The 22761-nt window shown below is 45.4% G+C and overlaps 3 protein-coding genes, 1 non-coding gene and 1 pseudogene across 7 annotated transcripts; 1 reads left to right on the top strand and 4 right to left on the bottom strand.

The window, feature by feature from the left end:
* Positions 1-2372: 2372 nt before the first annotated feature.
* Positions 2373-2510, bottom strand: LOC133883785 (small nucleolar RNA Z247). Its single transcript, XR_009902994.1, has one exon. It is a non-coding gene; the product is annotated as a small nucleolar RNA Z247 (small nucleolar RNA).
* Positions 2511-3318: 808 nt separating this feature from the next.
* Positions 3319-5587, top strand: LOC133930234 (pollen receptor-like kinase 3). The gene has a single exon (XM_062376892.1). The coding sequence runs from the start codon at positions 3319-3321 to the stop codon at positions 5440-5442; it is 2124 nt and encodes a 707-aa protein (XP_062232876.1). The 3' UTR covers positions 5443-5587.
* A 379-nt stretch (positions 5588-5966) lies between these two features.
* LOC133930692 (pentatricopeptide repeat-containing protein At2g22070-like) lies at positions 5967-8478 on the bottom strand. Its single transcript, XM_062377401.1, has 2 exons — positions 6516-8478; positions 5967-6170 (listed from the first exon to the last, which is right to left on the bottom strand). Exon 1 carries the CDS (start codon positions 8439-8441, stop codon positions 6708-6710), a length of 1734 nt encoding a protein of 577 aa, XP_062233385.1. The 5' UTR covers positions 8442-8478; the 3' UTR covers positions 5967-6170; positions 6516-6707.
* A 1622-nt stretch (positions 8479-10100) lies between these two features.
* LOC133930691 (pentatricopeptide repeat-containing protein At3g18110, chloroplastic) lies at positions 10101-19045 on the bottom strand. Of its 4 annotated transcripts, none has more exons than XM_062377397.1 (9): positions 15344-19045; positions 15033-15233; positions 14230-14320; positions 12307-13072; positions 12130-12225; positions 11912-11956; positions 11329-11401; positions 10891-10996; positions 10101-10754 (listed from the first exon to the last, which is right to left on the bottom strand). In XM_062377397.1, exons 1-4 carry the CDS (start codon positions 18862-18864, stop codon positions 12536-12538), a joined length of 4350 nt encoding a protein of 1449 aa, XP_062233381.1. In that variant the 5' UTR covers positions 18865-19045; the 3' UTR covers positions 10101-10754; positions 10891-10996; positions 11329-11401; positions 11912-11956; positions 12130-12225; positions 12307-12535. The 4 variants fall into 4 exon arrangements, with proteins under 4 accessions (XP_062233381.1, XP_062233384.1, XP_062233383.1 ...); XM_062377400.1 differs by lacking the exon at positions 11329-11401 and having other exon boundaries at positions 12307-12402; positions 12548-13072; XM_062377399.1 differs by lacking the exon at positions 11329-11401 and having other exon boundaries at positions 10101-10776.
* A 605-nt stretch (positions 19046-19650) lies between these two features.
* LOC133930233 (glutathione S-transferase T3-like) lies at positions 19651-22755 on the bottom strand (annotated as a pseudogene).
* Between the last annotated feature and the right edge of the window lie 6 nt (positions 22756-22761).

Genomic DNA, 22761 nt, shown 5'->3' with positions numbered 1-22761 from the left:
GATTCAAATCCAATATTGTGAGATATTGCATGAGACCATAAAAACAACATATATAGATGAATTCATACACATAGTACCCACGTAACATCAATGATTTCTGATAAATTTATTATGCCTCATATTCAAACTACTTTATTTATAAAAAAAGGAGATTTATTTCCCAAAAAATAACATGGACATTACTTGCAAATTTTGGCGACTGGTTGTGATCCCCCCAACCAATTTTTCAAAGGAAAACATGGAACATCACATTACAACTAATTGTAGTAGCAATTTTCGAGTAGAAAGAAAGTTTCATATAGTTCAACACATATAACACAAAACAAGTGAATTTGTGCTAATCAAGCAAAAAGTCTAAAGGAGGGCAAAAACCACAGTAGCAATTGGCCATGATGAAAAAAGGAAATAGAGAAGTGAGATCAAGAATCCATGTGATGAAAAGAGAACAAGGAAGATAGGGATCCATGGCAAGCAGGAAATAAGCGATGAGGGGAAACGATGGTGACTAATACAAAGATGTGCAAACCTCTTGTGTGTTCGAGGAAAAAAAGAAAACAATGATGAGAACTTTACTTTTGTTTCAAAATACAAGTTTCTTCAGCTACTGTGGCATCCTAATTGACGCCATATTAGAAAAAAAGTGTAATAACTCTATGAACTTTTCAAATTGATCTACTTACCCTCCATGAAAGAATTATCAGAGAAGAACAGGGAAAAAGAATTGAGCTAGTGCACTGATCCTCTCGGGATCATTTCCATTAAATAGACAACCGATTACAATGTACATGGATGCATGATCCGAATGAGAATGAGACCGTGCCTACAAGGTAGCTAACCTACTACATTGTACATGAATCATGAGATTATATGCTCGAAGGTTGGGCCAACATGCACAACCAAATACACGAAGTAAAGAATAATCTGGATTGGTTCTTAGAAGTTTGTGTACTAGTGTATCATGATGAATGGTTCGACTAGGTATTTTGTTAATCAAATAACACGCCCTTTGGAAATCTTCATCCCAGAATCAAAGGGGCATTTGAGCTAGAGCAAGAAGTGTAAGGCATGTCTCAACTATGTGATGGTGTTTTCGTTAACATACCGTTTGGAAAGCTTCATCTCAAAATTGAAGAGGTATTTGAGCTTGAGCAAGAAGTGTAAGACCTGTCTCAATGATGTGACAGTATTTTTGTTCGACAACACCATTCTGCTGGTGTGTATGAGGGCAAGAAACATGATGCACTATTCTTAATCGATTAAAATAGGTGTGGAATCTATGATATTCGCCCCCCCCCCCCCCCAAAAAATCAGACTGAACATCATGAATTTTAGAGTCCAGTAAGGTCTCCACATGCCTTTGAAATTGAAGAAAGACAGACTCAACTACATATTTGCATTGCAGAAAATAGATCCAAAAAAATTTGATGTAGTCATCGACAAAAGAAACATAATGCCTGAAATTATTTACTGATGGGAGGGTTGGTCCCCAAATATCAGTATGAACAATTTATAAAGGAGAAGAGGAAACATGAGAAGAAAGATTAAAGGGCAGCTGATGAGCTTTCCCTTATTGACAAGCATCACAAATCAAAGGAGAAGAATTATTTGTGGCAACAACAATATTGTTATGACGCAAAACTCAATGGGTAATTGGACAAGTTGGATGATCCAATCGTCGATGTCACTGCTCTTGGGTAGCCTTGGCTGATAGAAGAGCTCGACTGGGTCTTTTACGAGGAATCATGTAGAGGTCATTCTTACATTTTTCCTTTGAACAGAATTGCCCTCATGGTTTGATCCTTATCAAAGAATGAGTTTGGGTGAAATTCAACAAATGCCTTGTAGTCAGTGACTAGCTTACGAACAGAAAGCAAGTGCTTGTGTATTTTAGGAGCATGTAAGATACCGAGGATGGTTTGAACCAATAATAAATGAATTACCAATGTGAACAATAGACACACCTGCGCAATTTGCGACTTGGATTTATTCTCCACCAGTGTAGTGATTTCTGGTTGTTAGGCAATCCAGATCGTGCGTGATGTGGTCCGTCGCGCCTGTATCAATGTACCAATTGGGGTCGACTGCATGTCCATTGATGCCGGCAACATCAATCTTGGTAGTGTCATTGGCTTGATAAATGTGATCAAAGGGATACTAGCAGCGAAGAGCATCATGTTCAGGTTTATGGCATACCTAGCACTCCACATCTGAAGATCTTCCTTGATAGTTCCGTCCTCGGCACCTCGGCTGCTAGAGGATTGGCCACCGCCACGGCCATGCCCACGACCATTGCATCTAGCACCACACCCTTGGTTTGGTGCTAGCATTGTTGGCTGATACGTGGACATCGATGTTATTCTGCTCGAGCAGCATCTCAAAACATTACATGTGTGCATAGACATCACTAACAGTGTACGAGTCTGCACGTGTAGTGATGCTCGTCACCAGGGCGTGTACTCGCTGCCAAGGCCACACAACATGTAGGTGACCAATTCTTCATCTTCGAGGGGCTTGATAATGGTAGAGAGAGTGTCAGTGAAGCGCTTCATCTTGAAGAAGTAGTCAGTAACGCTCATGTCCTTTTTCTGGAACATGGCGAGCTGCATCCAAATCTGCATCATCCAAGTGCGTGAACTGGACACGAACATCTTCTCTAGAGCATGCCATGCATCGTAGGACGTCGATATTCCCACCATATGTCCAAGCACCTACTCAGTAAAAGATGAGAGGATGGCACTCAGAATGAGCTGATCTTCATGGTATCACATCATTGAACTCGAGGTTGACAGTGATGCGCCGAGAGCCGTCACCATCTTCTTCGGAAGGAATCAAGATGGTCTGACTCGGGTATGTAATTAAGCTATTGATATAACCGATAAGACATTGACTCTGAATACCATAAAGAATTATCAGAGAAGGATAGAGAAGAAGAGTTGAGCCAGCACACTGATCCTCTCGGAATCATTTCCATTAAATAGTCAACCGATTACATTGTACACAGATCTATGATCCGAATGAGGAGACCGTGTCCACAAGGTAGCTATCCAACATTTCGGATTTTCTCAGCCTCCAGCAACAGCAAGCCGCGACCGCCGCAGCTCAGCTAACAATTTACCACATTTTTTACCTGGTCAAATCCCTGCCTCACACGCGCGCATGCGCCTTCCCGCCATCCTCGGCTGCCTATTCCGGGCAAGCTCACCCGCTGACGAAGAAACAGAGCCCCAAGAAACCAAAACCACCCGCGCATCGATCCTCCCCAACCTTAGGCACGCGCGCCCGACACGGCAGCCTCCCCGTCCCGGGGCCCCGCACGCCATGGCCCCATCTCCCCACCGCTTCTTCTTCCTCCTCCTCGTCGCCGCCATTGCCGTGGCGGCGTCGCTCCCGGCCACCGCCGGGCAGAACATGACCGACGCCGAGGCGCTCATGCAGCTCAAGAAGTCCTTCACCAACTCCTCGTCGCTCTCGTCGTGGCTCATCACCAGCAAGGACGGAAACAATTCCCCCTGCGCGCCCGGCTCGCACGAGTGGCACGGCGTGGTGTGCACCCGCGGCATGGTCACGGGCCTCCGCCTCAACGGCCTCCAGCTCGGCGGCACCATCGACGTCGACGCGCTCGCCAGCTTCCCTGGCCTCAGGTCCGTCTCCTTCGCCAGGAACAACTTCTCCGGCCCGCTCCCCGCCTTCCACCAGCTCACCGCGCTCAAGTCCATGTACCTCTCCGGCAACCAGTTCTCCGGCAGCATCCCGGACGACTTCTTCTCCAACCTCAGTCACCTCAAGAAGCTCTGGCTCAACGGCAACCAGCTCTCTGGAACTATCCCGGCGTCCATCGTTCAGGCCACATCCCTTCTCGAGCTCCACCTAGATCGCAACGCCTTCACTGGGGAGCTCCCGGCCGTGCCACCGCCGGCGCTCAAGTCGTTCAACGTCTCGGGGAACGACCTCGACGGCGTCGTCCCGGAGGCGTTCCGGAAGTTCGACGCAGGCAGGTTCGGCAGCAACGAGTACCTCTGCTACGTGCCGACCCACGAAAAGCCGTGCAAGCGCGCGCAGACCGTAGCCAACTCCTCCAGGCGGGTCATCATGGTGTTCGCCACGCTGCTCGTCTCGGCCGTCGTGATGACCATCGCCCTGCGCGCGTGCAGCAGCGAGCCCAGCCGCGTCCGAAACTTCGATTCTGCCCGAGGCGACATGGAGGGGCTCGAGGAGAAGCCACCCGTGTACATGGTCAAGCAGGCGTCGACCACGCAGAAGCGGAGCAGCTCGTGGCTCGGGAGGAGGGCAGGGTCGTCTCTCGGACTTGGACACCGGCGGGCCGCGTCTGCCGCAAAGGTGGACGAGCTCAGCAGCCGATCCGCCGGGGATCTCGTCATCGTGAACGACTGTAAGGGCGTGTTCGGGCTGACCGACCTGATGAAGGCGGCGGCCGAGGTGATCGGGAGCGGCGGGCTCGGGTCGGCGTACAAGGCAGTGATGGCCAACGGCGTGGCCGTGGTGGTGAAGCGGGCCCGCGACATGAACCGGGCAACCAAGGACGCGTTCGAAGCCGAGATGAAGCGGCTCGGCGCGATGCGCCACGCCAACCTGCTGCCGCCGCTGGCTTACCACTACCGCAAGGACGAGAAGCTCCTCGTCTACGAGTACATCCCCAAGGGAAGCTTGCTCTACGTCCTCCACGGCGACCGGGGCATGGACTACGCGGCGCTGGACTGGCCGATGAGGCTCAAGGTGGCCGTCGGCATCGCGCGCGGCACGGCATTCCTCCACACGGCGCTCGCCAGCCACGAGGTGCCCCACGGTAACCTCAAGTCAGCCAACGTCCTCCTCGCCCCGGACTTCGAACCGCTCCTCGTCGACTTCGGCTTCTCCGGCCTCATCAACCACATTCAGTCCCCGCACTCCATGTTCGCGCACCGCGCCCCCGAGTGCGTCGCCGGCCACCTGGTGTGCGCCAAGGCCGACGTCTACTGCCTCGGCATCGTCCTCCTCGAGCTCCTCACCGGCAAGTTCCCGGCGCAGTACCTCCACAACGCCAAGGGCGGCACGGACCTCGTCATGTGGGCGACGTCGGCGATGGACGACGGCTTCGAGCGGGACCTGTTCGACCCGGCCATCGTGACGACGTGGAAGTTCGCGCTGCCGGACATGACGCGGCTCATGCAGGTCGCGGTGGACTGCGTCAAGATGGACCTGGAAAAGCGGCCGGACATGAAAGAGGCTGCGGCAAGGGTGGAGGAGGTGGCGGCGGCCGCGCTAGCCACGGTGAGGGAGAGGCAAGAGGAGGCCGACAGCGAGGGCAGCACGCGGTCGGGGGACGGGGCCAGCAGAAGCTCGCACGCCGCGTACGTGCGAGACGGATCCATACAGCGGATCACAAACGTCGGCGAGCGGTCGTCGCGGCGAGGCAGCAATGACTACTCGTACGGCATCTCATGAGACGGCGGCAGGGCAGCAAGTTGGCCAGAGTCAGATTTTGTAAGTCAATCGTTGGTCCTTTTTTTGGTTCATTTGGTATGTATATTTTCCTAGCATCGTGTATTGAACATGTAGTTTCACCTTCACCAATGTTCAATTAGCATACAGAAGTGAATATTGCACAGAAGAATTTCAGGTTTTCAATTGGTCGATCGAGACGTTTTCTGTACTTCCGGTTGAGTTTTCCATAAGAGTTGAATTGCGAATCCTCACAAAGCATATATATTTACTAAAGGCTTGCTTGGATTCTAACTATATTTGCAACGTCTAAGCTTAGCTAAATATGACTTGCCACAAAAAAATATGGCTAGCAAATTCTTAGCCACCACATGTATGGCAAAGTTAGTAAAAAAATGAGTGTACGATGTGAGAACCAAGGAGCTAACAAAATATAGTTTGCCACACTTATGGCAGTCAACCAAATAGTTGGCTAAAAATATATGGCGTGACTAAACTTAGTAGCAAGCTTAGGCTTAAACCAAACCTACCCTAAAATGTACAGTTTTTTCATCAAAAAATTACATTGTTACAACAACTCCAAATGAAGTTACATGTTTGTATAATTGAATCAACGACTAACAACAGGCGCCTGAATGTTGAACTTGGCCGCTGGACTCCAAGACACAAGAGTTGGTTTCTAACAGAGCATGCCTTCTCTCGTTCATGTAGGCTGCGGAGAAACGGTGGCTCTGCAGTGAAAATGAGCACGCACATATGTCCATGTAGGCGCCTGAATGTTGAAGCTAGGAGAGGGAAGACTTTGTGCATAAGGTGACATAGGGGGCATTCCTGACAACAGGGTTGAAATCCATAGGATTAAGCAGTTTTGAATGCTTCTTTGATCGTAATTTTGTCACACCAGAGGTGCATTTCATCGCCTGTATGTATGTGTGGTTGTGTAATCTAACTCCAAGTGTAGGATGGGTTGAATGTAAGTTTCTTTATGTGGTTAACTGATGGGGTTTGATCTTGATCGATGTCACTTCCATGATGGTTACACTCTTGCATATGTAGAAGGTAATAGCAATAGTTACCTTGACAATTGTAGCTTCTGTTTCTCCACGTGTGAACTGCTTGTGCCCTTGCATCTGTAAATCCTCACGAGCTGACTAAAGATTTCTGATGCTCTAGCTCTGTGTGAATTCAGTAAGTGCGTGGAGTTCATCCCCTCTGTTTTTCCTCGCCTTTCCATAAATTGAGTGACCGCACAGAACCACATGAGGTGTTTAATTTGCTTCTGAAACTGGAAACCAGCTGAGAGCAGCATCCTTCCTGACATTGCTGTAGTTAAGCCTCTCTCTCAACATCTCCTTTTCGCGCCATTGGCATTGCTCAGCATACATGTTCGACAGTAAGACAAACGGCTCATCCTTCCATGGCTCCAGCTCCATGACCTTCCCTGCCGACCTCTTCCCCAGCTCGACTTCTCCATGTATTCCGCAAGCACCCAGCAGTGACTCCCATGCAAATGAGTCAAGTTGCAATCCCATCTTTCTGATCAGCTTTTCTGCTTCTTTTAGCCTCCCAGCATGGCCTAGCAGATACACCAAGCATGCATAATGCTCTCTCTGTGGTTCAATGCCATGTTCATCAGCCATGGAGTGGAAAATGGAGAGGCCTTCATCCACAAGGCCTCCTTGGCTACAAGCAGAAAGGACCGCAAGAATTGTGATGCCGTCTGGCCTAAACCCTCCATCAACCATTGCTCCAAAGCAGTCAACAGCTTTTCTAGCCTCACCATGCCGCCCATACCCAACAATCATAGCTGTCCACGACACCACATCATATGTCCACATCGTGTCAAACACAAATTGAGCATCTGCAGAGCTGCCACACTTGAAGTACATGTCAAGAAGGGCGTTCCCAAGGATCATATCAAAGCAAAACCCGGTCTTCACAGCGCGACAATGCACCATCTTGCCATGCTCCAGACTCGCAAGGGCGCCGAAAGCAGAGAGCACACTAGTGAAGCAGAAATCATTCTCCTTATCCCCAACCCTCACCATTTGTTTGTAAAAGCCTGCCGCTTCCATGGCAAAGCCATTCTGCACCAACCCAGCAATCATGGCCGTCCAAGAGATTATGTTTGGCTCCAACATCCAGTCAAAGACGTCGACAGCTGAACTCACCCTTCCACCACATTTCAAGTACATCGTGATGAGAGCATTGCATGTTACCGTCTCTGAATCGAAGCCAACCTTCCACGCGCATGCGTGTAGCTGCATGCCAAGCCCCAGGTCCTCGCTGCGGAAGCACGCCTTCAGGATGCTCGCCAGCGTGAAGCCGTCAGCGACACCTCCGCCCCTGCACATTCTGGACAGCACCTCCACAGCACGCCGCACGCTTCCACGACGCGTGCACGCGTCGATCATGACGTTCCAGCACACCACGTCCGGCTCTTCGATCTCCTCAAACACGCCGCCGACGGCGTCTGCGTCCCCGCACCGCTCGTACGCCTGCACCAGAGCGCTCCCCACGAATGCGTTCGAGCAGAGCCCGAGCCGCACCGCGTGGGCGTGCACCTGCCGGAAAAAGCCGCGGCTAGCCGCGTCGCCGCCGCCGCCGCCACTCAGAGCAAGGAGAGCCGAGAGGGTTGTCCCGGTGGGCCTGACGCCGTCCTCGCGGAGCATCCGCTCGTAGGAGCGCGCGCGCTCCGCGTGCCCGCGTCCGGCGCGGGAGAGGCAGGCGATCAAGGTGTTGTACGAGACGGCGTCCCGTTCGGGCATTGCGTCGAACACCCTGCGCGCGAGGTGGGTCGACCCGCCGCGGCCTGAGCAGAGGAGGCCGAGCACCCTGTTCCATAGGTACGTAGCCGAGGCGGCGGCGGGGGCTTCGAGACGCAGGACGCGCGCGGCGGCAGCGGAGAGGTAGTGGTCGCGGGCGCAGGGGGAGGCGCGCGCCGGCGGCAGGTGGGCTCGGGAGATGGAGAGGGCGCCTCTCGCCAGCGTTTGGCTGCCCATACAAATGGCAGCGTCGGGTGACGGTGCAAAGCGCACGCTAACACTATCCCCAACCATATTCATTTCATCTCGTTCCTTTTCCGATTCCTTTTCCCGTTTTCATTCCTTTTATTTTCTCTTATCTCCAACAGCTTCTCTTCGAGGGGAATCGCAAAGAGAACGGAGAGAGAATCCCGTCCTGAAGAGAATGACCTGGGAATCCCGTCGTGAAAGGAACCTTTAAGGAAAACCGTTGGGAGCGCTGAAGGGAACGGGAATCCCTTCACGACGAGAATCTGCCTGTGAAGAGACTCCCTTGGGCTTGATCTTATCATCATACTCCTACTCGCGCGCAGTTCACAGTAATTTTGGAGGAATTTAACGAATTTGTTCGAATTCCTGGTTCTTTAAAAAAAATTATTGCTTTTTTTTAGCAAATTGGAATGAATAAATGGTGGAGATATTTGCAGGAAACGGCGGCCATCAACATCTTGAACTTCTTTTTTCGGAAGGACTTGAGTAGGGAAATTTCCTACTGTAAAAGAAAAAAATTAGAGTAAAATATACCAGAGATCCTCAGACTTGTTAAGTTCTGCTATTTAGATCTACATACTCTTATATTACAGATTTGGACTATTAATATTATTAAGTCGTGCATCTCAGATCTATAACCCTTCGTACCCCTTTGGTGCAGACGTGATATACCACCGGACGAATGTTAGTATGCCAAACATTTTTAAATCAAAAATAATAGAAAAAAAATTAGAAATTAGAAAAAAAATCAGGAAAAATAGAAAAAAAAAATAGATTTTTTTTAAAAAAATTCAGAAACAAATTAGAAAAAGGAAAGAAAAAACAAATTAGAAAAAAATCAGAAACAATCAGGAAAAAAATCAGGACACATGAATATGTCACATGCTAGAAAGAATAAAAATTTAAAGAGTATCTCAGACGTGTTGCATGTGGTCTAGTGATATAAGTTCAATTAGGAATAGATATGCTAGGAAGTCCTAATGTTTTAAAAACACAATTAGTATGTACTAATGTACAACATTAAATAATGCAAATATACATGGTAGAAAGAATAAAAATTTAAATGGTATGTAGGATGTGTTGTATGTGATCTAGTGATATATTACACTATAGTGCCGGTTAGTAATAGACTCACTCGTTGATTTATTCTTAAAAGTAAAATGTGTTATAGAATATAACGTGTTGCATTATTTACTGTTGTACATACTGATTTTTTAAAAAAAATCAGGAATTTCTAGCATGTATATTATTAACTGGTAGTATATGATAATATGTCACTAGATCACATAAAACACGTCCTACATACTTTTTAAATTTTTATTCTTTCTAGTATGTGACATATTCATGCATCATGATTTTGTTTTCTGATTTTTTTCTATTTTTCTGATTTTTCTCTATTATTTTTTAAAAAAAACTATTTTTCTATTTTTTTCTGATTTTTCTGATATTTTTTATTTTTCCTAATTTTCCTGATTTTTCCTATATTTTCTAATTTTTCTATTATTTTTAATTTTAAAATTTTTAACAACACACGCAGGCGCCCGGGTGACACATCACATCTAAACCAGAGAGGCGCGCGAAGGGTTATAGACCTGGAATGCACAACTTAACAATATTAATAGGTTAGATCTACAGTGTGAGAGTCTGTGAACCTAAATGATATAGTTTGACAAGTTTAAAGACCTCTGTGTGCATTTTACTCAAAAATTTATTAGGAAACAGAATTGCAATAGCGACGAATGCTATGTACAAGCCCTAGGACGAGGCGCGCTGTCAAGTGCACCGTGTCCATGAAGCAGTTCTTCTGATTATTGTAAGTAGGGGTGGACTGCTGAAAAATCTTCGAGTTCCTTTGCTTCGAGGGGTGGACCACTAAAAAATCTTCGAGTTCCTTTGCTTCCAGATCTCTCAAGATGCAATGGCAATGGCAAAGATTTTCATGAAGAAAGGATGCTTAAAACTTTCTACTGCCTCTTGAATCATATTGAAGAATTCCAACGAAAAGAGAGACATCTGACTTACGATTAGTACAAAGGAAACCGGATCTGTTATGTCAGCTCAACATTTCAAATTTCAACAAGAATTCATCGAACTTTGCAAGCAGATCGCATGGTCCCAGGTTGCAGATCTGCAGAGTTATTGAAGGGTCTTCTGTCTTCTCCACGAGATGCGAAAGGAGCTGTGCAAGTCCATACCAGCATATTCGGGATGTCTAATTTGGCAAAAAAATTGGATACGGGTATCAAGTAACACTGACACTGAATTGAAAGTTCTCACTGTCAGCACAAGTGGCAGCTGCACCTGCACAAAATGCACGATAGAACTGTAGGATTATTATTATTTTTCGATTACAATAGAACTGTAGGGTTTGGATTTATGTATGAACTTGCACAAGTGACACCAACTGGCAACTGCAAGTGGAGCATTGGTACGGTACCTGAGAAGAGCACCTGTCGTCCTTGGGATTCCTTCCCTCGGAGTAAGCTTCTTACGCATCATTGTCACTCAGTACGAACAATTTCATGACCCTTGATGCCTCCAAGCTGAATATGAAAACGCAAATTACACAAACGGCAGGTTCAAACCTTCACACCGAACACCTATTTAGTGGCGAAATGTATATATTGTTGGAAGAAAATGATGCGAGAAAAGCATTGCCAAAAGTAAATTCAAGAGGATAGGATTTTCTTCTCTAGTTATCGATAATATGTACGGGATGTCATGTGGAAAAAAATGAAACATGTGTACCATTTAAGGTCTAGCTCCTAGTTCCCATAAACTAGTCATGGATTCAAGAATTCTTCGTGAAAACCCATTTCCTCACCATACTCAAAATTCATATCTGCAGTTCTAATTTCATATTTGCAATACTTACCACTGGTATACAGGTAGCAAAGGAACTTGCAGTTGACCGGACAGTTCATCACGTTAGAACAGTGCAGAAGTTACTGTTTCGGGAAAAAAATGTGTGGTGAATTTAAAGCTATTTTTTAGTAATGGCAGATTGTGATGGCTACGGAATTTTGATGTAAATACCACATTGTGAAAGGGACAAACAAGTAGCAAAACATTTAAGTTCAGACAGTCAGATGGAACTTAATCTTGTGAAAACTGAATTTTCTCCTGTGTTCTCCGTTCAACATATAGCACAGATAAGAAAAGTTGCTAAGATGCAACACATCTACAACTATAGGTCTATAGGAATTATACACAGAAATACTATTCTAGTTACTCACGTTATTGACTGCATTTAGCAACATATTCACGTTCGCTAGTCACTAATTATGCATGTTACCAATAAAATAATGAAATCACCACTGTTAATAGTGCCCGATAATCATTTTTAGGCAAAAATAAAGAATCCCAAAACTAAATCATATTTTTACAGAAAAATAACCACGCAAAACGATGGTCTGAAACCACATAGAACCTGCAAAGATTTTGAAAAGAAGCTTCACCTTGAAAAGAACAAATTTCCTGCTGCTTCTTGTAATACGACCATCCTGACAAGATTCGTGCAACATATAAGCAAGTATAAATGTATAACTAAATCGCAGGCAGTTTATCGTAAGTAGTAGCTAGCACTCATCACCACCCTCATCAAGCAGCTAGACATACGTTCTGGGCAATAATTCTCCAGAACACCAGCCATAGCAGAACACTTAAAAAACCTTACCTCAAATATCATGTGAACACGTGATTGGTCTGCATTTAATTTCACTCGATCATGTCATCATGAGTGATATATATTATATCCACCACCTGTTCATCACTGCAAATGAATTGTATATAGAAAGTCATAAAGTCGTAGATCATAAATTGCAAAGAAGAGATGATGGAACAATAGTTTTACCACGATGAGCTGGTTACTCGACTGTGCTTAGTAAACCTTGGAGAACACGCATCCCATTATTTTGTTCAAAAAAGAGCATAACTTTGTTTACGAGACCTATCGGAACCAATAGAAACAGCAGCAATGTTATATTCCCTTTGTCATTTTCACCGCATCAACAAATATTCATGTAAATGCCAGACGCTGCTTAAAGAAATGCCATGATGAACCAAACAATAACAGGCAGCAACTACTTTGATACCACTTGCATGCTTTGGTCCCTAATAAATTTTGCTCTTCGTGGTCTTTTGTTAGATTTTCTTGCTATGACAACACCCTGCTTTTTCATTCTCTCCAGTTTTTCTTTCCTTCCTTGTATATCAGCCTTAATAACCTCGTCCCTACTTTCTTCTGACAACAGAGCTAATCTGGAAAACTTCTTTGGCCATACTTCCCCAAGTCGCTCGTGTATATCTTTAAATGCTGGTACAAGGCCAGCTCTCATGAAACAACCTTCAGTCAGCTTCATTGAGTTCAATTTAGGAAGAGCTGGAGCATCTTTCAACTCAAGGTCCATGCAGAAAGGAGAATCTTTCAGCCACATCTTAAGAGAGTAAGCCTTTACCACAAAGCGACCTGACCGGGTTCTACATGGCAAGAATGGGGATCCCATTTCCAAAAGGTAAGCTCTAATGGTTTTACGCAAGGATACCATGTTATATTCCCCCTCCCCTGTGACCAGTACAACAGATTTGGGTGATTCTGGTGAACCCTGGAGTGAAGCATCCTGGATTACAAGCTCAGTAGGTCAGATGCCATGTTAATAAACAAAAGGAGTTAAATAACTAATGAAACTCTGAGTCCATTCATACAAAAGCTTATAGCTATAGCAGAACTAAGACAAATTGGATGTAGTTCAGAAATCTATTGCAAACATTCTTTTTTTTTTATGACGCCTCTCAATTAGGTACAACTAAAGTATCTGAACATATGCACAAACACCAACCCCACACGCGCGTGCACACACACTCACACCCAAGCACAAACTGACAAATCAGACCTACACACTACACATAGTTTAGACAATCGCGTCCCTAGTGAGATCGACGGAACCATTCAGGGCTCCGCAAGTGACGGGCACGTCACATTCCCATTGTAGCTTCACGCGTGAGAGGCAACGATTTTTATTTCTGGAGACATGCCCCAGTGAGACACGAGGGTCGAGCCAGTGGCTCGAACACTTGTGGGTAGGGAACGATCAACCATTCCTACCACTGGGCTATCAGCCCGTTCTCCCAACATTCTTTTTCTGAGGGTGCATTTTGAGGTGTTATCAATTGAAGGCTCCAGAGCTAAAAGCCGATGCACTGGAAAAGAGTAAGAAAGAAAAAATGTTCACCATGTTACTGTCTAAACCTATCATGACACACAACATGAAGAATTGTATAAAATGTCAAGCAAAGGTATACTGAATTACTCCCTATATCTCCTAGATGTATATTGCAGGAAAAACCAAACTATTCCCTACAGCAGTTTGGCATATCTACATTGTTGCAAAGTGAAAACCACCAGTTCTAGTGTTATTGGAACTATCAGGTACGAACTAAGGCAAGTAACATTGTCCATCTTTATTTCTAAGCTTAACGTTATTCATTTCATTCTTCTTACTTTGGAGTTCATGTGACCATCACAGAAGGGAATGCCCAAAACCCCTCCATTCGGGCACCTATAGACACATGGAATTCTAGTGGGCTTCTCGGTGTATCCAATTACCTTACTATCCATAATCTTGGCACATAACAGAACACGACACTAGAGCTAAATCTGATGGAAAAAATTTAGTTGTTGACGAGTTGAGCAGACATGCTTTTTTAACATCAGTACATTTTCTATTTAGCAAAATAATGCAATATCGTAATAAAAGAATGCTATTTGAGCACATACTTGCATGTGATCAAGCCACAATGTAAGACCGATAAGTGCAGCCCCAGCAGACATCTTGCGGAAGTCAGCTCCCCAGTCCTTTTCTGCCACACTGAGTCATTCACCAAATAGAAGTTAACTGATAAAGAAAACTAATTCAGTATTACCACTTTGAAGTTTTCCCATATCATAATCTTAGGGCTATTCGACCCAGAAGTGTATTCGTAGTTTCAATTTTCAACCCATTACTAGAACATATGAAAAAACAAGAAAATATCGCCAAGATGAGATATAGTGTTATAAACAACTTCAGAGACAGATAAATAAAAGAAAAATTAATCGAGAAGAATATAATATCTTGTTATTCAAATGCTTAACTCTCAGCATCAAATACAAATGTAGGATCTATTGGCAGACTCTTTGAGCCAAAGCCTGGTGTCATATTGCTGGCCTTTCTGGGCAACTGAAGCCAGAACTTCTTTATGACGAATTAACTGATCGTCCATACATATTTTTAGACTAACTATAAAATGTTCTCATTAAGGTTTAACATCAATAGAATGTTGTTTGTCGTGTATTTTTCTTGGAAGAATATTTATAATGCTATTTAACAAAGTCATTAGTAATTAGTATATCACTTTATTTATTTATTTATTTAAAAAAAAGAGTGTCTGAGCCAAAGTTACCAGTGTACGATTTGAAAAATCAATACCTACTCTGGTCAATCAATTTTGTATATGCACAAGAAATACAGACATTTCTACTCAAGAAATAGTACACAACTCAAAATGAGAATATTCAGAGTTAGAGATTGTCATACATACCGAAAGATATTTTCACGGTATATGCTTCTCTTTACTGCCAATTGGAAAATCCATGAAGCAGTTGCTCGACGTTCAAATGCCCACAACATATCTTCTAGTGCATTTACAAAGTTCAAAGCAGCAGAATCTTCCAATGCTCCAAGCTCTTCCAGATAATTGTCGACCTCACTTAACAGAGACGGTGTCCTCTCAGTCAGGAGCCTGCAAAAGATGCAATAAATAACAACCAAAGACCCCAATATGAAAGAAGAAAAAAATATACCACGCTGCGTATGGTCCATCTATTTAACATAGTTAAGTACGGTATTAACCTAATGGGAATGTCAAATCCACAATCCTGTAAAGAGTTTAGAAGAAGAATTGCATCATCAGTTTTCTCACACAAACTAGCAGCCCTAATGAAACATGTCCAAACTTGATGATCTGGTTCTACACCATCTCTTTTCATTTCCAACAGCTTTGTGACTCCAAGATTATAGTCACCATTTTTCAAGTAAGCATCAAAGACAGTACTGTATGGTAAAGTGTTGACTTCCAAACTGGAAGATTTCAAGCTGTTCAATACATTCTCAGCTTCGTGCGGGTGCCCAGCAGACCCATAAGAAGTCATGAGGATATGCATAGTGGCAATTGTTGGTTCAATGCCATCCTCTTTCATTACTGCTATCAAGTGCTCAGCTTTGGAATGGTTGCCGGCATTCCTGTATATTTTCATCATCATGTGATAGATAGATCTATTCAACTGATATCCCTTCGATCGCATTTCTTCAAAAAGCTGCTCAGCTTGCTCCCTGAGTTCCGCTTTTCCAGATGCAGCAAGCAAGCTTTTGTAGGATTGCAACTTCGGTGTCAGACCTCTTTTACCCATTTCATTCAAGAGTGTAAAACCTTCTTCTGGCCTCAAGCTTCTACAGTACATGACTATCAATGTATTGTATGTATCCTCATCAGGCTCTAAGCCAGCTTCCAGAATACTTTGATAAACTTGTACTGTCCTATCAAAGTTTGCAGCCGCAGTATACATCAAAAGAAGAGAATTAAATATAACAAGATCTGGCTTGAATCCTGCTCCCTTCATCTCCACAACCATCAACTCAACATCCCTGAATCGGTTATTACGGCAGAGCAAAGAAATCATACTTCTGTAGAGGTGCATGTTTGGCAAGTATCCTGCTGCCTTCATTCCGTTATATATTTTCATTACCTCGAATACATCCCCAGCTTTTGCAAAAGCATCAAGCATAAGGAGTACTGTACTTTTGCTGATCTTGAAGTCCATATCCTGAAGCTCCTGTACAACCATGTACAACTCGTCCAATCTGCCATCAACAATCAATGCCCTCATCATTCCGTTAACTGAATCAACAGTTGGTAGAGGACCTGTTTTCATCATATTGTCAAAGACTGCCCTTGCATGCTCATAAAGGCCGCTCTCAGCATATGCATATATCAAAGCATTCCAAATCCTTCTATCAATACCTGATGCTTGCCTCAGTCCTTTCACGAAGCTTTCTGCTTGCTGCCAGAGTTTTATCTTCCCATATGCTTCGATTATAGTTACCCTAGACGAAAGAACGTTAAGCGAAATACCAGATTGCAAAGCATCATCCATCAACCTATGTGCTGTTTCTGGGAATCCCAGTTTGCAGTATGTGGAAATCAGACTCTCGTAAATCTTCTTAGAAGCCTTTATGCCAATGAACTGCATATCACAGAACACTTGACAAGCTTCAGGAAAGAGCCCAGCTTCCTCAAGGCATATTATCAAGACCTCATACAAGTTACAATCTCGACCAAAGGATCCATATTTTAACAGTTGCATTCTACTGTACTCTTCAAAGGCAGAAATGCTCTGTTTTTTGCATAGAAGCATGATGGAACATTCAGATAGCAAGTTGTGGGAGATTGGGACATGCTCCCGGATGCATTCAAGCAAAGAGAGACCTTCTTCATATTTTTCAATTGTGACATATGCATCCATAATGGACACTAAGCTCTTACCATCAGGCTCATATCCTTGAATACATGCCTTCTTTAACAGCTTAGTGCCCTGAGAAATGCACCCCACCTTGATGAGCATTGTTGATATTATTTGTGGATTCATTTGACAAACTAGTTCCATGTCTTGGATAACTAGTTCGATCTCCTCGCACTTATCTCCCTTTGCAAGTGCAGCAAGCAAGACCTGATACATGCCATCATCTGGCCTGTAACTATCCTTCATCATTTTTTGATACAGATCCATCAACCTTTCCATCTCACCAGACCTTGCAAAAATGTCAAACATAATCAAATACGCTAAACGATCAGGTTTGACACCTGATGCGACCATGCGATCAAATGTCTTCTCTGCCTCTACCCGCCTCCCACCTCTGGCATATGCACATATCAAAGTACTGAAAGTTACTAAAGTTGGCTTCAATCCCGCATCGGCCATCTCCTCCAGCACCTTCCCTGCCTCAGCAATCCTATCCATCTTCCCCAAAGAATCAATCAAGACAGTATAGGTCACAGCATCTGGAGTACAGCCCATGGCTCTCATCTCGTCATAAAGACCAACCGCTAAGTCAAGCCTGCCCATCTTTCCATACATATGAATCATTGTATTGTAAGTTATCTCATCCTTCTTGAACCCAGCCTTAACCAATTCCTCGCACACGTGCTCCACCTTCTTGACATCCCCTTCCTTTGCAAAAGCATAGAGAAGAGAATTGTAAGTGACTGCATCAGGCATAAAGCCCTTCTCCACCAGCTCCCTAAACAGCTGCTCAGCCTCCTGCACCTTCCCACACCGGCCATGCACCGACACCATTGCATTGTATGTCCACAAATCGGGATGACAGTCTGAAGCTATCATCTCCTCAAACACCATCACAGCATCGTCCAGATTAGAACTCTGTGAGCATGCACTGATGAGCGTGTTGTAAGTGATAACATCCGGCCTCAGCCCAGCTTGTCGAACTTCAAGCATGAGGTCAAGGGCGACGCCGGCAGCTAAACACCCGGACTTTGCCCTAGCATTGATGAGAGTGTTGAAGCTAACAAGGTCAGGCTCGATGCCCCGGTCGCGCATTGTGTCAAGCAGCTGCCGTACGTCGCCAAATCGGCCAGAACGCGCGTAGACACCCATCATGGAGTTGAACACCTGAACAGTGGCGCCCTCGCCCGCGAAGCGTATGAAGACCTCCTCCGCGATCGCGTCCTGGCGCGCGCGGCCGAGGACTCCGAGGATGACGGCCACGGCGCGGGGTGCCGGAGCGCCGCTCCGCGCGAGCCACTCGAAGGCGTCCAGCGCGCGCCGCCAGGAGCTCGCCCCGATGGCGCGCACGACGAGCGCGACCTCGTCGGGCGCGGCCCGCGCGCCTTCGAGCACCTCGTCGACGGGCGCGCCGGGGGGCAGCGCCAGGACGGCGTCCACGAGCCCCGCCACGCGCGCGCGCCAGTCCCGCGCCCGCCGCAACGCGAGCTTGCTCAGCTTCTTCACCCTCCCGCGGTGGGCCCGCGCGTCGAGCGGCTCGACGGCAACGGCGGCAGAGGCCGGGATGGAGGCGGAGGGCTCCGCGGGGCGCTCCTCCTCCCCATGGAGGAGCCTGGCTGGGGCCGGAGGCGTGGCGATGACGGTGGCGGGGAAGCGCGGCGCGGGGAGGTGCGGGAAGCTGAGGTGGGGCCAGCGGACGGAGGGGTCGGCAAGGGGGTAGTAGAAGTCATCGGAGGCAGATGAAGCCGCCGAGGCGGCGATGGCGGTGGCGGCACGGCGGAGATGGCGCGTGGAGGAGGAAGAGGAGGTAGAGGGGAAGGGGAAGTGCGTGGAGGCAACGGTCATGAGAGGCATGGGATTTGGAAGGGAGGGGACTAGGCGCGCATGGAGGGTGGAGGCGTGGAAGTGGGGTTGCGGTCGCCGGTGTGCTCCCGTGGGCGCCAAGGCGGAGGTGAGAGTTGTGAGCTCAAAGCTCCCGTCCCAGTGGAGACGATAACGTTGAGGCAATTCCAGCGCTCCCAAAAATTCACTCTAAAAAACACATATGAGTAGGCTTTCCAATTAGATTCCCTTCTAATATTATGTACTCTTCAACAGATTTCTAATATCTAACTCTATATATTTCAATGACTATATTTTTAAATAGCTACAATTCAAACAGCAATATTTTCAACAACTATTGGTCATAATTCGCACTTCTATTAGCAGGGGAAATTCAGAAGGACTGGACATTGATCTCCTAAACGTTCGTCTATGTGGTTTCAAGCTTCAACACTCGAACAAACTGAGCAACAAGTTCTAATTGTTCACAAATTACATCCTGTAGACATATGATCACAAGTTCATTAGCCAAAAAGCACTAACTAGCTACGTTCATAGATCATCATATTCTAATTACACAAAAAGATGACTCCACAACTACTAGACTTTACATGTTACTAGCATTGCTACATAAGTTCAGGGTTATTAGTTTATGCACATCCAAAACAAGACTCAACAGTCGTAGAAATTCAGATGTTGATACTATCGTTGTTGCAAAAGATCAACCTAGGGGTCCATATAAGATCAACCTGAGCCACTATATTGGTGAGTCATGATCTCATTCTGCAAGCTCTTGCAGTATTGTTGTTGTGTCTCGAATATACTAGTAATGTCAATAGCCATAATTCTCTCTTCTTCTACCATCCTCTTCAGTTCTATATCTTGCTTCTTTACCTCAAGTTGTTCTTTGTCGGTTGCAACCCTCACTTGCTCTAGTGCTAATCTCTCTTGTTCTATTACAAATACTTGTTTGTATCTCTCCTCTTTTCTTTAACTCTTTTTCCACATCCATCTCTTTCTTCTTTGCCCCCGGATTATCCATTGCATCCATGAACACAGTATCTCCACCTCCGTGTAATTTTTCTTTCTCTTTTTTTCTCTCTAATGGTCATGTTGACATCTCATATTCTGGAGTTGCCACTCCACTATCACCTGGGGTACTTGGAGTAGATGTATCCAGACTTGAATTGAGGGTGGTCTTCTATTTCTTCTGAGAAGATTTCTGAGATGAGACTTGAGCCAACCTAGCAACCCACTTTGGTTGGGTTCTTAGGAGATTCCAACAACGTATGTGCTGAAATGACTTATTGTTCTTATCTTCGGACTTGAAGAGAGTACACATCTGCAAAATCTGTCCAAAAAAATATGTCACATTAAACTAACTCAGAGTAATTGATGCATGTACCAAATTAAGGATAGATATTCTAACCTTATCTTAAATTGTAACCTCGCTTTGCCTTCACCCCTCAATCTAGGAAAGATAGCCAGTGAACTTATTTACATTTCTTGAATATGACACAAACGATACATTAGGGAATTTTGAGTGCGATCCGAATTGAAGTCTTTGTTGGAGTGGAAGTAATCATAAATTCGCTTCCAATATGTAGACTGTGATTGGTCGTTACCTTGAACAACATCCATACCTATATTCAGCCATGCCGACACCAATAATTCATCTTTCTTTTCGCTAAAATTCTTCGATCTTTTCTGGTTTGGTCTCACAGTGGGGGTCATTTCTTCAAATGGTGATTGCTGCTCCTCAGGTGGGCTAACCATTTCATTGTCTTAATCCCAATCTAGTGAATGGTTGTCACTAGACAACTAATTAACATAGAACACATCCATTGTTCCTATCAAATTCGTAACAAATACAATATATTTAGCAAATTGCAGCATATGCACCGACTCATTAAATTGCAGCATACACAATTAGGAAAATCAACTCAAATATGTAGTCCAATCACCACAAATAGCATGTATATATTCGAGAGATTAGAACTAAGTAAATGATATTATGATTCAACTAAACTAAGTAAATGCTAGTATGCTCCCCTGCTCCATATGATGAAAATCATCAAGGCACAGCCAGGTCAAAATGGCACCATCTCCAAGCTCCCCTCCATCACAAAGCACATGGGTTTCTTGATTTTTAATTTTAGAGACTACAATCTACAATTACACATTTGCACAGTGGAATACTAGCACACTACAAACCTCCTTTTATAGTCCTTCAAGGTCGTGCGCTCGTGCACCAGCTGGAGCCCCTGAGGATGGCACTGGGCACCGACAACCACCGCGCAGAGACAACACACGACCTGCAAGCCGACCTACATGGTGCCTGAGCAGGCGAAAGACCGCAGATTTGCACAATATTGCTGCATTGGCAACTCGGAAGAGCAAGAAATCAAAGCCTCACCCACCTACGCCGTCGCCTGTTACGCTCGACTCTCCCACCCGCGCTATCGGCCTGTGTAGCCTTCTTCTGCCGGATTTGCCGCGCCGCTGAGGGTCCCCACCAGTGCTTCAGTCTCACCCTCGTTCGCCCCCGTAGGGCCGCCACCCTACGTCACCCAACCGGTCGCCCCCCCCCCCCCCTCCTCCGACCAGTTGGCCTCCGCCCTCACTCGACAAGCGTTGCAGCCGCCGACCACTAAACGACGCCCTCACGACGCATCGCCGCTCGCTAGGCTAGAGGGCGCGAAGTAGCCACCCCACCAGCGAGCACTCCGGTGAAGCGTGGGACGAGTGCGGGATCAAGGATTCCATCAACTGGGAGTCTGATTAGGGTTCGCTGGATCTTGCGAGCTGGGACATGTTTTTTGAGTGTCGCTGTTTTTTAGAACAATTTTGAGTTTTTGTTGGAGGAGTTTTTTGGCTCATGTACCCAAAAATTAGCTATTAGGATTGGTTTTGGGCATCTATTGGAGTTGCCCTAAAGTGAGTTCGAGCGAGCAATTGAGTAAGATATTTTAAGCAGATAGTTTATTCACAGTATAAGAACTATGAATTTGTAATCATGTGCTTTTCAAAAATTCTAAAAAATCTATAGATGTACAACATATCAGATTGTGTGTATTTCTAATATTTTTGTAGAAAAAAGATATGGATCATATCGGCACTGTAAAATGAACAATACTACACTTTTTCATATAAAAACACATGATCATATTTCTCAACAATTTTGCACGCATACATGTTCTAACATCAAACATATGCTATACTTTTTTAGTATTTTGTAAGTGAGCAAATGTATACACCAAAATACGGGTGCATAGGTGTCAAGGTCCCAGTAGCCGTCCGGCAAGACGATCGTCCGCTATCACTCGCATGTGTCTTGAGCACGTTTGAGTTTGGTGTGGGCTTGGCCATGTTGGTCCGTTGTGTGTGTGATCGTAGCTCGGCTCGTTGGCCCGTTTGCTGGGGTTAAATACCCGCGTCTTGTAATCGGAAGACGCCTGTAACTGACCTGTTTCCTCGTCTGAAATGTTCTTCCTCACGTCAACTCCTCCTGCCTGTATCTGAAATGTTTCTCCTCTGGTCTCGTCTCCTCTGTTGTTCCGAGTTCGTCCGCCTACCAACTCCGGCCGTCGGGACCATGACAATAGGTACCTGACGGCTTACAGTGACAGTGACAGTGACCGTATTGTTCGGACCTTCATCGCAATACTAGCAAATTAGCAAAAGTTAATTTTCCAAAAGTACTTCCCCTGAATGCCTCATTGACAGGCAGACCCGCAGTCCTTGACACATTCGAGGTTCATTAATCGATTGTCTGAACAAAGGTGGAATGCAAAATCAACGACTTGAGCAGCATTCCAGCCAATCTTTTGAGTAGCAACATACCTCATGAAAAATTCGATTGAATCTTTGAACAGAAGTTGCTGTTGACATCAAGTAGCAGCAAATGATCCCAAGTGCATGCATCACGGT

The sequence above is a fragment of the Phragmites australis genome, chromosome 10 (assembly GCF_958298935.1).
Source record: "Phragmites australis chromosome 10, lpPhrAust1.1, whole genome shotgun sequence".
Classification (NCBI taxonomy): Eukaryota; Viridiplantae; Streptophyta; class Magnoliopsida; order Poales; family Poaceae; genus Phragmites; species Phragmites australis.
The sequence above is the reverse complement of the archived record's forward strand: the minus strand, read 5'-3'. Positions and strand labels throughout refer to the sequence as shown.

Coding starts and splice junctions, on each gene's coding strand:
- LOC133930692 (XM_062377401.1), bottom strand. CDS start 8,441: ATGGGCAGCCAAACGCTGGCGAGAGGCGCCCTCTCCATCTCCCGAGCC.
- LOC133930691 (XM_062377397.1), bottom strand. CDS start 18,864: ATGCCTCTCATGACCGTTGCCTCCACGCACTTCCCCTTCCCCTCTACC. Junction 15,234..15,343: donor GGATTTGACATTCCCATTAG/GTTAATACCGTA, acceptor CATCTTTTGCAG/GCTCCTGACTGAGAGGACAC. Junction 13,073..14,229: donor TGTGGCTTGATCACATGCAA/GTATGTGCTCAA, acceptor CTTGTAATCCAG/GATGCTTCACTCCAGGGTTC.
- LOC133930234 (XM_062376892.1), top strand. CDS start 3,319: ATGGCCCCATCTCCCCACCGCTTCTTCTTCCTCCTCCTCGTCGCCGCC.